Source organism: Ostrinia furnacalis, unplaced genomic scaffold, assembly GCF_004193835.3.
Source record: "Ostrinia furnacalis isolate ACB-3 unplaced genomic scaffold, ASM419383v2 OfSCF0638, whole genome shotgun sequence".
NCBI lineage: Eukaryota > Metazoa > Arthropoda > Insecta > Lepidoptera > Crambidae > Ostrinia > Ostrinia furnacalis.
The window spans coordinates 907,968-919,476 of record NW_021130877.1 but is presented as its reverse complement, the minus strand read 5'-3'; the positions used below and the strand labels follow the sequence as shown (position 1 = coordinate 919,476).

The 11,509-nt window shown below is 39.8% G+C and overlaps 1 protein-coding gene and 1 long non-coding RNA gene across 4 annotated transcripts; both read right to left on the bottom strand.

Moving 5' to 3' along the window:
• Positions 1–5,605: 5,605 nt before the first annotated feature.
• LOC114366570 (uncharacterized) lies at positions 5,606–8,717 on the bottom strand. 2 transcript variants are annotated; one of them, XM_028323489.1, is made up of 3 exons: positions 8,370–8,717; positions 8,184–8,267; positions 5,606–7,494 (listed from the first exon to the last, which is right to left on the bottom strand). In XM_028323489.1, exon 3 carries the CDS (start codon positions 7,006–7,008, stop codon positions 5,917–5,919), a length of 1,092 nt encoding a protein of 363 aa, XP_028179290.1. In that variant the 5' UTR covers positions 7,009–7,494; positions 8,184–8,267; positions 8,370–8,717; the 3' UTR covers positions 5,606–5,916. The 2 variants fall into 2 exon arrangements, with proteins under 2 accessions (XP_028179290.1, XP_028179289.1); XM_028323488.1 differs by lacking the exon at positions 8,370–8,717 and having other exon boundaries at positions 8,184–8,361.
• A 381-nt stretch (positions 8,718–9,098) lies between these two features.
• LOC114366571 (uncharacterized) lies at positions 9,099–11,050 on the bottom strand. 2 transcript variants are annotated; one of them, XR_003657029.1, is made up of 3 exons: positions 10,453–11,050; positions 9,715–10,246; positions 9,099–9,419 (listed from the first exon to the last, which is right to left on the bottom strand). It is a non-coding gene; the product is annotated as an uncharacterized LOC114366571 (long non-coding RNA). The 2 variants fall into 2 exon arrangements; XR_003657028.1 differs by having other exon boundaries at positions 9,715–11,050.
• Positions 11,051–11,509: the final 459 nt, after the last annotated feature.

Below are 11,509 nucleotides of genomic sequence, written 5' to 3'. Positions count from 1 at the left end.
TGAAAATATATTTCATGTACAGAATTGACCTCTCTACAGATTTATTATAAGTATAGATAATTGTATTCGTCAAAAGGCCTAACCAAACAAGTAAATTATCAAATCCTGGACATCCCACAATATTTATTTATTTACTACACTGACTGTACAGGGATACAAACATACATACATACTCTCGAAACACATTACCCTCCTGCACTCGGGTAAAAAGTAACATACCTTTTGTCATGTCTATGGACGTGTCGTATGACGTTTCCATGGAAACATATTATTGTTTACTAATGAAATGATAGAATATCAGAATACTTTATTATTTATTACCTTTATAATTAAATTCGTCTAAAGGCATAAAGCTAGTGAAGTTTATATAATCCCACTAGTGATCACCAACACTTAATAGTATCAACAACAACAATCAACGAAAACTAAATGGTTTATTTGGCATAACACCTTCGAAGCCCCTTAAAAAGTAGTTTGTTGACAAAATTCTCTTACCGTTTTTGGCGCTCCTTGGTGCGTTTCCAGGCTATTTCATTACTTGGTTTCTTTCTTGCGTCTTTAGGGTTACATTTTTCCACGAACTGAGCTAAATCTTCCATTATTTTGGATCAAAAACAATAAAAAACCGCAGCAACCTTAAGCACGTTTTGAAAAAATCGCCATACTGATTTCGCAGTCACGTGACTAGAATACCGTGCTGCCATTGGTCAATCAACTTTTGGAGGGTTTTGAAAGAAACAGACGGCGTTTTGGCGGAGTTTGTAACACAAATCGAATTTTAAGTGCTAGTTTAGTAGTCTTTTAGCGTATTATGATCGAAAATGATTGAACAGTATGATGAGAAAGTTGCAGTAGCATCATATAGAGATATAAACAGAAATTAGTTGCAGGAGCATTTTAGCGGGTTTTGAAACTAGACGACTCAAATATAAAAGATATTCTTTGAAGAAAACAAACATTTAAAAAAATTAAAACTTAAAAGTGACAATGCTCCAAGGAAACAAATTAAAAAAAAGTTTAAGCAATTTAAAAAACATCAAAGGTCAACGTAAGTGAATAGTAGGTGCAACATAAACCGGGAAACATAATGTCGAGGTACGACTTTCTGTTCCATTAATTTTCGGCGACGGTAAAATCATTTTGATTTCTTTTAAATTAACAATTGCCAAATCAGGTTCCAAAGGCATTCGGAATTTCATATTTTGCTTGTTAAGCAGTCGCAAGAATGAAACATCATAGTCGTCATTGTCGTTCACTTGAATAATCTTAGCTACATAGTAAACTTTGACATTTTTAACATTAAAAAGCGTTAAAACGTAATCATCAATTGCCGGTTTACGGGTTAATTTAGCAAAATTTCCATTTATTACTTAGACCTCTTCTTCATCGCTTTCGTCGATCCCACTAACGTCAGTATCACTCAATTCAGGCACTATTTCAAGCTCATCTTCGGAAGTAGATGGAGTTATATCAACATTTTTACGCTTGTTGTTTTTTATCTTCTTGAGGGCACCTGTTTTGGGAATCACATCTCGTTTAACTTTTTTTTTGGGTTTCTTTTCGTTAAGTCTTCTTTTATTTTCCATAATTTCATTTTTTTCTGGGGTATCAGTTACAATTCGGCTTCTTCCTCTTTTTCTCAATTTTCTGTTTTCCGTCCGTGGGCCAGCTTTAAGAGGCGGCATAAATTGCTTTGGTGAAATAAAAGAGATCTTTTGCATTTTTGATATTGGTGAACTGGAAACGACTTCTTTGTTAGGGTCTGCTGAAGATTTGTCTAAAGGATTGGCTTCAGTAATGTTTTCGGTGGTTTCTATTAGTGATGGACTTTCTGGTTCTTCCTCACAAAATGTATCATCAGACTTCAAAGATACAGTGTCAGCAATATGTTGTTCTTTAGAGGGTATTTCTGGAAATTGGGATTCAGGTTCTGGCCTATCAATTACAGTATTCTGTTCATTTGTGGGTATGTCTGGGTATTGAGGCTCAGGTTCTGGCCTATCGGTCACGTCCGCGGGCATAAAGTCAATATCCGAAAATACGTGTGGGTCGAATGGAAATATGCCACATTTCCTAAAAGCTGATGTTATATTAACCGGAGTCATTGCTCGAGCATATGCAATCCCTACGCATTCAGCAATGTTATAAATTGTTATCGATTTTCCAGGGTGCCGCACCATCCAAGGGTCGATGGCACTGTTGTAGAAAGTTTTAAATGGGGCGTTTAACCCCACATCCTGAGGCTGTATTTTTGCAGTTGTGTGTGGATGCAATGTGAGAATAGTCACTCCTGAATTCTTAGCCAAATCCAAAGTTTCTATGGATAAGTGTGACTCATGATTATCATATATCAATAATGCGGGATTGTCTTTGCTAGCAGCGGTATGCTTGATGAAATGTTTCATGACTTCAACGAATATCACATAAAAAAAAAAATTCAGATGTCATCCATCCTGTTGGATTGGCCAAACCGAGAGAACCCGGGGGAGCACCTGCCAGCATTATATCTTTAAAATGTTTGCGTGGGAAAACAAGAACTGGTGGCAGGGCTTGGCCTGAAGCACATATAATTGCACAAGTGGTGACCAAGACCCCTTTTTCTCCACTAGTTACTCTGGAAATATTGTGTTTGCCTTTAGGCCCAACTACTTTTTGTGGACTTTGAACAGTTGTGGTGGCTGTTTCGACAACCGGTACCAAAAGATGGGTGACGAGATATAGCTGCTCTTAGGTTATCAAAGAAAAATTTTACAGTCTCTCTATTAAATGACGTCACGCGGGCTAAGCTAACAGCCTCGGGCTTTGTAAAGTAAAGACATCACTATTTTGCATTTCTGAACTGTCATTGTCTATGATTGTTTTGTCTATGCCTGTATCGCAAATCGGAAGCCATTAAAACCACAAGTTGTATTTTCCAAAATCAAGTTTTATTTACACATCCCAATGTGCCATGGTGTCAGAAGTAAAACTAAAGTATTCAAGTTAAACAACATAAAATGATAAAGTTGAAAAATGGCCACGAACGACGCAGTATCTGGAATAAAGCCACCATNTGGCGTATAATATAACCGGAGCTATCAAACCGAGCACATCGAACAGGCGGGCCACAACCGAAAGAATATTCCGTTTTGTGCATTTCTCAATACTCTGACATGCCTTAAAATGGAAGGAATCATTTACAGGGTCCCATGAAAGGCCAAGGATCTTAGAGGAGACAATGTTTCCTTCTGAAATGTTTATAGGACTCCGGTGTGACTCAGGGAGATTCTCCAATAAAGTACGAGAGTTACTATACCATTTGACCAAGTCAAATGCACCGGACTTGAATAGCGAGATCAATTCTTGCGCCAAAAAAGCGGCAGTCTTCTCATCAGGAACAGAATGAACGAGATCGTCTNATTTAACACTAAAAGACAGCGAAGAACCGTCTTGCGGTGGCTTCTCATTCGAAGCTGCGCTCCCCGCAGTATGGGTAAGCTGCACGGGTTCGCGACTCACTGCGCGCCATTCCGGGTTCGAGTCCATTGCGGCGGAATGAACCGGTGCGGGCGTGCTCATGTGCACAGCATGCGTATGCGTATTTTTGCGAACATCATCATTCCTAATCTCGAAATGCAAAAGTGTATTATGCTTCTTACCGCACTGCTTGCAAACTGACGTGGATTTGCAATTAGTTAACGTATGCAATGCGCTAAGACAGTTGACACAACTATTTTTGGATTTAATAAAATCAAACTTCGCTTGCGGAGAACTTAAACCTTTGAATTGATTGCAGTTGTAAATTCTATGGTTGCCATCGTTACAATATAAACAAGAGCTGTTATTATTATTTACGTTTGACATAAAAGATTTATATGAAGTCTCAGCTGGTTTGTTCGAGCTGCGTGCGTTCGACTGCGAATTCGAACTATTGAAGTTATTAGAAAGCGTCATAATCTTAGTTTGATCTTGCATGAACTTTATAAAATCATCTGATGTGGGCAACTCCTTATCTCTTACTGAAAATTCAAAGGCGTGAGCTGTTTGCCCATCAACCTTGCGTAGGGCACAATGGAGCAATATAAAATCAGTCAAATCCTCTATACCTAATTGTTTTAGAGCTGCAACCGAAGAGGCATACCGTTGTATGAAATTATCCAAACTTCCCGCAGATGTTGTGCAAGTTTTGGAATCTAAGATGTTGCTTAAGTAATGGATGCCTAATCGACGCTTGTCCTGATATTTCTTTTCCAGACTGTTCCAAAGCACGCGATAGGTATCACCAGTCGGAATTATGCCAGCAGTAATTTTGAGGGCATTATGCGTAAGTTTCCCTACCAGATACTGCACACGCTGCGAGTCAGTCAGCTGGGGATTATGATGTATATTGGCCTTGAAGGATTCATAGAAAACCGGCCATTTTTCCATGCTACCATCAAATGATGGAATGTCAATCGGTGGTAATTTGATATGCATATGCGTTTCAACCGGTTTCGATGACGTGGCTGAAGAGGCACTCATCTTGTTCCTCATCCGTTTGATGCGCGTGTATAAATCCTCAAAAGCTATCATTGGGCTATAATCAGGCACAGCCGATGCGTTTTCTAACAGACTAAATTCGTTTATGCTGTCCACAATAGCCTCAAATTTGGAATGTAATGCGTCAATAGATTCGGACTCGATCATGAAGTGTTCGTTTGACCGAGTATCCACAAATGATGTCACTTTTAAAGAAAGCTCGTAAATGCTGTTCACTTTCTGAAATATCGCGTCTTTTTTTGCGTGAAGAATCTTCAATTTACGTTGAAAATCCTCCATTTTGCGTATTTATTAATTACTAGCTGACCCGGCGAACTTCGTACCGCCTTAGCGTAGAGATTTTCTTAATATTTTTTTCCGTAAGAACCATCCTTGGACTTCCACAAACATTTAAAAAAAAGAATTATCGAAATCGGTTCAGCCGTTCACACGTGATGCCGTGACAACGCGAAACGGGTTTCATTTTTATATATATAGATAAAAGTGCGTAACAAAAAATAAAAATATTAAAATTATTTACGAATATGCGGAATTGCGAATATGCGAACTTGCGAACGTTCGGTCCAAAATTGTACCCAGAATAACCTCAGGTTACTTAACCGTACCTATTGAAATTATAATGCGTAACAATAATGCAATGATCCCGAAAATTATTTGCGATAAAATAAAATTTTATAATCGTAATTTGAAATTTTTTCCAAAGATGTCAGACAGATGTCAAAATTTGGNAAGAGAGAAATTGTTGACAGAAGACAAATTAGACTTGACAAAGGCGATAACTATCTGCAAAACCAGTGAACAAGCTTCAAAACAATTGGACGAGTTCGAAAATAAAAACAAAATAGATAAAGTATCCGTGGTGAAAAATACGACACACTACAAAAGAGAACAAAACAAGAATTTTGACTGTAAAAGATGTGGTACAAACCATAAACGCAGAGAATGTCCAGCNAAAATGCCACATAGATTTTTTTTTATATTTTTCTGATAACCCGCATAACTTGCCTCAACACCCAGTTCCGGCTTGACGTTACATTACGGGACACCCTGTATAGGCTTATTGTATGTTAGTGTAAGGCAGTGGGTCCACAAAATTACGGGGCTTTCGGATTTTATCCGAGATTTCCCTTTTTTCTTCGCTGAGGAGGATGATGCGTGGCACGCATCATCATCCTCCATGTGCCAGGTCAGGGGCGACAGTATTCTGTACACTGCGCGGGGGTTCAGCGAAGGATTCCGCCCTCTGTCTCGCCGCTTCTAATTGCCTACAATGTTTTTTCAAGTCAGCCCACGATTTTATATCAACATTGACCAAGGGGATGGAATAGGATGGCCTAATGTTAAACTTGTGTAGCGTAGGGTCTTCAATAAAAAGAGTGGACTGTATTTTATAGGTGTTTACTGGTAGTTCTTCATGTTATTACAAGAAATCAAGAAATGCAAGGGTGCGCGACGCGCGTTCGCGGAGGGCGGAAGGAAGTCCAAGTGGCGGCTCCCGAGAGCCGCCCCTCCCGCTGCCCGCGCAGACCGCTGTAGTGCTGTGCCCGGCTTCCGGCGCACGTAGTGATGTGGGCAGCAGGAGGGCGAGTCGAGACGATGCGTAGACAACTTGATTAAGCTTAACTTTTCTTCCTCGTCCAAAGGTTTACGCAACTTCGAAAAGTAATTCTGCATAATGCTTAGGTAACTACTTATGGATTCATCAGGACCTTGGGTCCTTGAACGAATCTCCTGCAACAAACGATGATCATAATCGTAGGGTAAATACTCCTCTAATAATGACGCTTTTAAATACTCCCAACTATTTAGTTGGTCACGAGTACCTCGGTACCAATATAAAGCCTCATCGGTGAATAATTCAACCGCTGAGTTGAATAATTTCTCCCTCGAAATATTCCGAGACAGACACAACTCCTCAATTCTAACAATAAAATCCTGCACACTGTCTTTCCCGTTAAACCTCAAATTCAAAGAGTGAACACACGCAAAACAATTCACAGGTTTGACCATTAATGGCTCATTCTCAGCCAAACCAGGGACCCCAGAAACTTCCTCCTCAGCAGGTTGAAAATCATAACTGCTAACGAATGTGTGCGTCATACGGTCGATCCGTTTTAAAAGTGGGATGAGACGCTCATCCAACCGTTCCCACAAAGTCCTATCACTTTCCTCCGTAGCCTCAACACGGCTTAACCTATGGAAGACGTGGTTTCCTAAAGTCTGCACTCTATTTAGCTTTTTGAGTAATAGGGGCTTCCTATTACACAGCTCCTCAAGCTCGTCTATTTTGGAGGAAATAGTTTTCAGCTCAGCCAGCGCATCTCCCTCGAACTCACTCACCTCATCGCTAGGTATATCCTGAGCCAAATGTCTAATCTGAGCACGCAACAACTCTATAGTTCGCTCAGGCACAGCATCACGGATCACAACTTCGTAAATGAGTTCCTCTTTAGTCAAAAGATTAAAACGGATAGGGCGTTCCTCCTTCATATTGACTTTATAAAATGAACTTTCATAAAAAAAGTAAATAAGTTACAATAATTTTAACTAATATTAGTTAAACACTAACACAGCATGATCACACTCAACACAGTATCACAACAGCATCAAAAAAAAAGTTTAAGGTGACCAACCAATCCGTCACTGAGCAATAGACCAGTGCCAGGGAGAACCTCCACGAACCCAACAACGTCCCTGTTCGGGCGCCATGTAAATAAGAAATTTTTGCCGGAGCAAAATAAAAAAAATGATATTTAAATTGACAACAATTTATTGCGGGTGAGACAATAAAACTAGATAAAAAAGGAAGGGATGGGTCGTTGGGCCGTTTGGTTGGTACAGATTAAAAATACTTAAGATTAGCGCGCTATTATCCACCACTCGGCTCAACCCCCTCCGCACCCGTCGGGCGCAGCAAGCGTCTGGCACTGCGGGACAGCCGGTGCCAAACACCTTATAGCCGGTGCCAAACACCTCCTAGTGTACAAAAAAATATATTAAAAAAATATCGATACAGTAAGTGCACCACTGGTGCATTAATACCCTACAGCTTAAACAGGTAATAATAGGCATATTAATACAAAGAAATTAATTTACTTGTGTTCGCTTAGTTAAATTACTACGACACACAAAAAAACAATCCATCGCTCTCAAGGATGGAGCAAATGTGAACACAGCAAAATCCAACGGTAATTCATTACAATGGTAAATCTATTTAGAAAGTAACTTTTTGGTAAAATGTAATCATCGTAATTATTACATCATCTACCTTCACAAAGCGAACTAAAAATAGTTAACACAACAAAATCCATCGACAATACATTACAATGGTAAATTTATTTAGGAATTTACTTTTTGGTAAAATGTAATCATTGTAATTATTACATCATCTATCTTCACAAAGCGAACTAAAAATAGTTAACACAACAAAATCCATCGATAATACATCACAATGGTAAATTTATTTAGGAATTTACTTTTTGGTAAAATGTAATCATTACGTGGGTAATCTACTTTTTCAAAGTAAACTAAAATAATTGACAAGCTCAATAGAAAACGGAACCAACCTATGAAGTAGGGTAGCCCGTGACCGAGTGCCACGTTTCTAATAATTCATTCTAACTCAGCGGAGAGGCGAATGAGTTTGAAAAGAAACCACAACATACCTTCAACGGAGGAAAAAATCCGGCGACAGCCGCTAAAGCAGGACACAGCGCAGAGCTCGCCACCGAGCACTGCCCAACCAAAATCTGTGAATAACAACCACGCGCATTGGTTAACAATGCCGCTAATGCAAACAAGAAAATAACAAGGAGGAATCCTAGGTGATCCTTGGAATAGGACCTGCTTACCTTCAGTAACAGAACTCAGCACGTGGCAGTGAGTCCACAAAATCGGCGAACAGCGGGTTTTCGGTGTTCAACCGGAATTCCCTTATTTTGACCACAACAATATGCGTGCCCTGCCCGTTTGAGTTGGGAATGGCACATTTAAGGCCGACTCAGGATGCCACAACACCACACACTACAAAACTTCTGTTCACGACCGTGGCCAGCAGAGCAAAGGGCACTCCCAAAAAGCGCCGGTCATCACCCGTGACTCAGATCTTCGTTCGAAAACTTGTCACTCCAACAAATCACAATATCAAGCAGTTTTGTATAATTTTTATCTTTACTTTCAATAAATGCTACTTGTGTTAACTANGCTGTATTAAAAAATTGTGCCTAACCTTGAGTCATAGTCAACATGTAAGCAGTAAGTAAAGTAGGTACAACATGATGTTTTCTGTTTATTTACAAAGAAAGGGAGATGTAAAGTAAAGACATCACTATTTTGCATTTCTGAACTGTCATTGTCTATGATTGTTTTGTCTATGCCTGTATCGCAAATCGGAAGCCATTAAAACCACAAGTTGTATTTTCCAAAATCAAGTTTTATTTACACATCCCAATGTGCCAGGCTTCTTTACTGAAATGTCACCATGGCGTTTTTTGAATGAACGGAACCATTCTTTGCCTGCCTTCTTTTCTCTCTCCCAGCTATCAGGAATATTAATGTTGTTCAATTTCGCCATTTGATACGCAATTTTGCGACAGTCGGTCACAGACAGTCCATAATATTTCAAAGCGCATTCATTGATGTATTCTTTGAGGGCTTCTTCTTGTTGATTATTGAAAATCAAATGATTTTCATAATTCGGTGTCAATTTCTTGTTAGCAAGTTCTTCTTCAACTACGTTTAAATTCCGCTTTACATAGCGGCGTAAGGTAGGATAAGCAATGCCATAAGTTTTCGCAGCTTTTCTAATGGATTCGCCAGCTCTATGTAGTTTAAGAGCATTCAGCATGCTTTCCGCTGTGTGCCCGCCCCGTTTTCTTACCAATACTCTATTTCGTGCCATTCTGAAATAAAACGTGAAGCATTATACCTACGCATCCAATTGTAAATCAAAACACCAATTAGGGAGTACACTATGAACCATGGTTCAATGTAGGACAACCAACAGTGGTTCATTGTGGGACACACCAGGTTTTTGAAATAACCTTAAAAAACGAACGACATGCAAGTAGCATTACGCAATGATTTATTAAGGAGATTCAAGCTTGATAATTATACAACTCAAATTAACTATAACAATTTTGATATTTATTTCCGAAAATAAATGAAAAAACAAAGAAAATCAAACAAAAATCTTACTTTTGAGACTATTTTTCGAAGAAACTGTGCGCACTCAGCCACCTTGCACGCTGTCGCCACGCAAACTACTGAGTAAAAGCGGCGTCTATAGATGTCTCTTTTCCTCGCATTAGCACGAAGTGACAACGTTGCATTTTAGAAATATGGCGATGGTTCAATGTAGCTGCCTGGTTCACTGTGAGACATCCGACTATATTTTTTAATTTTGGAAATACAGCATCTATCCAGAATTTCTTAGCATCATTCATGACAGATACAATTTTGTCATCAAACGGCACATTATAAATATCTACTTTTTTGGATTTTTCGAAATCTGGACAGAAAAGTGCCATTTTTCTATTGCTGAAAAACATTTGAAGTTGTACTTGTGCCCAAAATTTAGGTGTTATTTTACTTTCTTTCACATAGGAAGGTATGGTAGCTTCTGTAGAAGGGCATTTCACCTCTACTATGTAATTTTCAGTAAGCCCGTCAGGTGTTGCACCAAAAATAGGATACTCAGCATTAAGAAGTCCAGCTTTACAATTTTAATCTGAAATGCAGAAACAATGATTATAAATTACTACACAAGCCTTGAACGTAACATTATAAATTCTATTATCCAAAATATTTAAATAACAGAAATTAAATGAAAGAAATTCGAGAAAGAGGTCACTCAGTAAATTCAGCTCGGCTGGGCAGCGTTCGGGAAGTTACTGTAGTTGCCGCATACCGGTCTGTGATGATGAATGAAATTACCTTTTCTTTTCCGCTCACTACTTTAAGAACTTCTTTTTCTAGTTTTTTCCCTCTAACCATCGCAATGGAAGTAAATTTTGAAAGTTCTCCCATAATTTTGTTCAGAAGGGAACCAATTTTAGTTCTACAATAAGCGGCTTCATGAAGAGTTGAACCTTGGCCCTCAATAAATCGCAGGCCATCTGTTTCCACGGGCCGCGGAGAAGGCCACCTGTGGGGTCCGAGATTGTTGTGAGTGGCGTCTCCATCGGTGTCGAGTCGACCATGAAGTACCTAGGATTAGTCCTCGACAGCCGGTGGAACTTTAAGGCCCACTTCAAGGCTCTGACCCCAAAACTTTTGAGGGTGTCTGGCGTACTGTGTCGAATAATGCCCAACTTGAGAGGCCCGCATATAGGGTGCCGCCGACTGTTTGCAGGGGTCGTACGATCCATAGCCCTGTCCGGCGCCCCATATGTAAGGGAGTCTCCCTGTGTAGAGACAATATATCGGCACTCAGAAGACCACAACGCACAGTCGCCAAACGGGTGGTCCGAGCGTACTGCACGGTCTCCCGGGAAGCGGCATGCGCCCTCGCGAGTACTCCTCCGTGGGAGCTGGCTACCTAAGTAAACTCCGACAAACTTTACTTCGACATTACGTTACTCCGACATTTCTGAATATCGACATGACTTTACTTCGACACTACACTACTCCGACAAAGGATATTCGCCTTTATCTAAGTAGTGTAGTGTCGAAGTAAAGTCATGTCAATATTCAGTAGTGTCGGAGTAACGTAATGTCGAAGTAACGTTTGTCGGAGTTCAGTTTTTGAGCCGTGGGAGCTCGAGGCCAAGGTGCTGGCGGAAGTATACCACCGAACCGCTGCCGCAAAGCGCAGTTGTTAGGAATTGGGGATAAATAAATGATACCCAGGCTCAGGGAAAGGAAAGCGATATAATAAAAGGATAAAAGGAAGATACAGGAATAGTTACATGATATAGAAGAGACAGCAAGATGACAAGTTGACATATAATAAAATATAAAAGTATAAGTATAAGCAGTGGTAACCCCCCAG

What these genes read in the sequence shown, in the direction of transcription:
- LOC114366570 (XM_028323489.1), bottom strand. Translation starts at nt 7,008, where the DNA reads ATGAAGGAGGAACGCCCTATCCGTTTTAATCTTTTGACTAAAGAGGAA.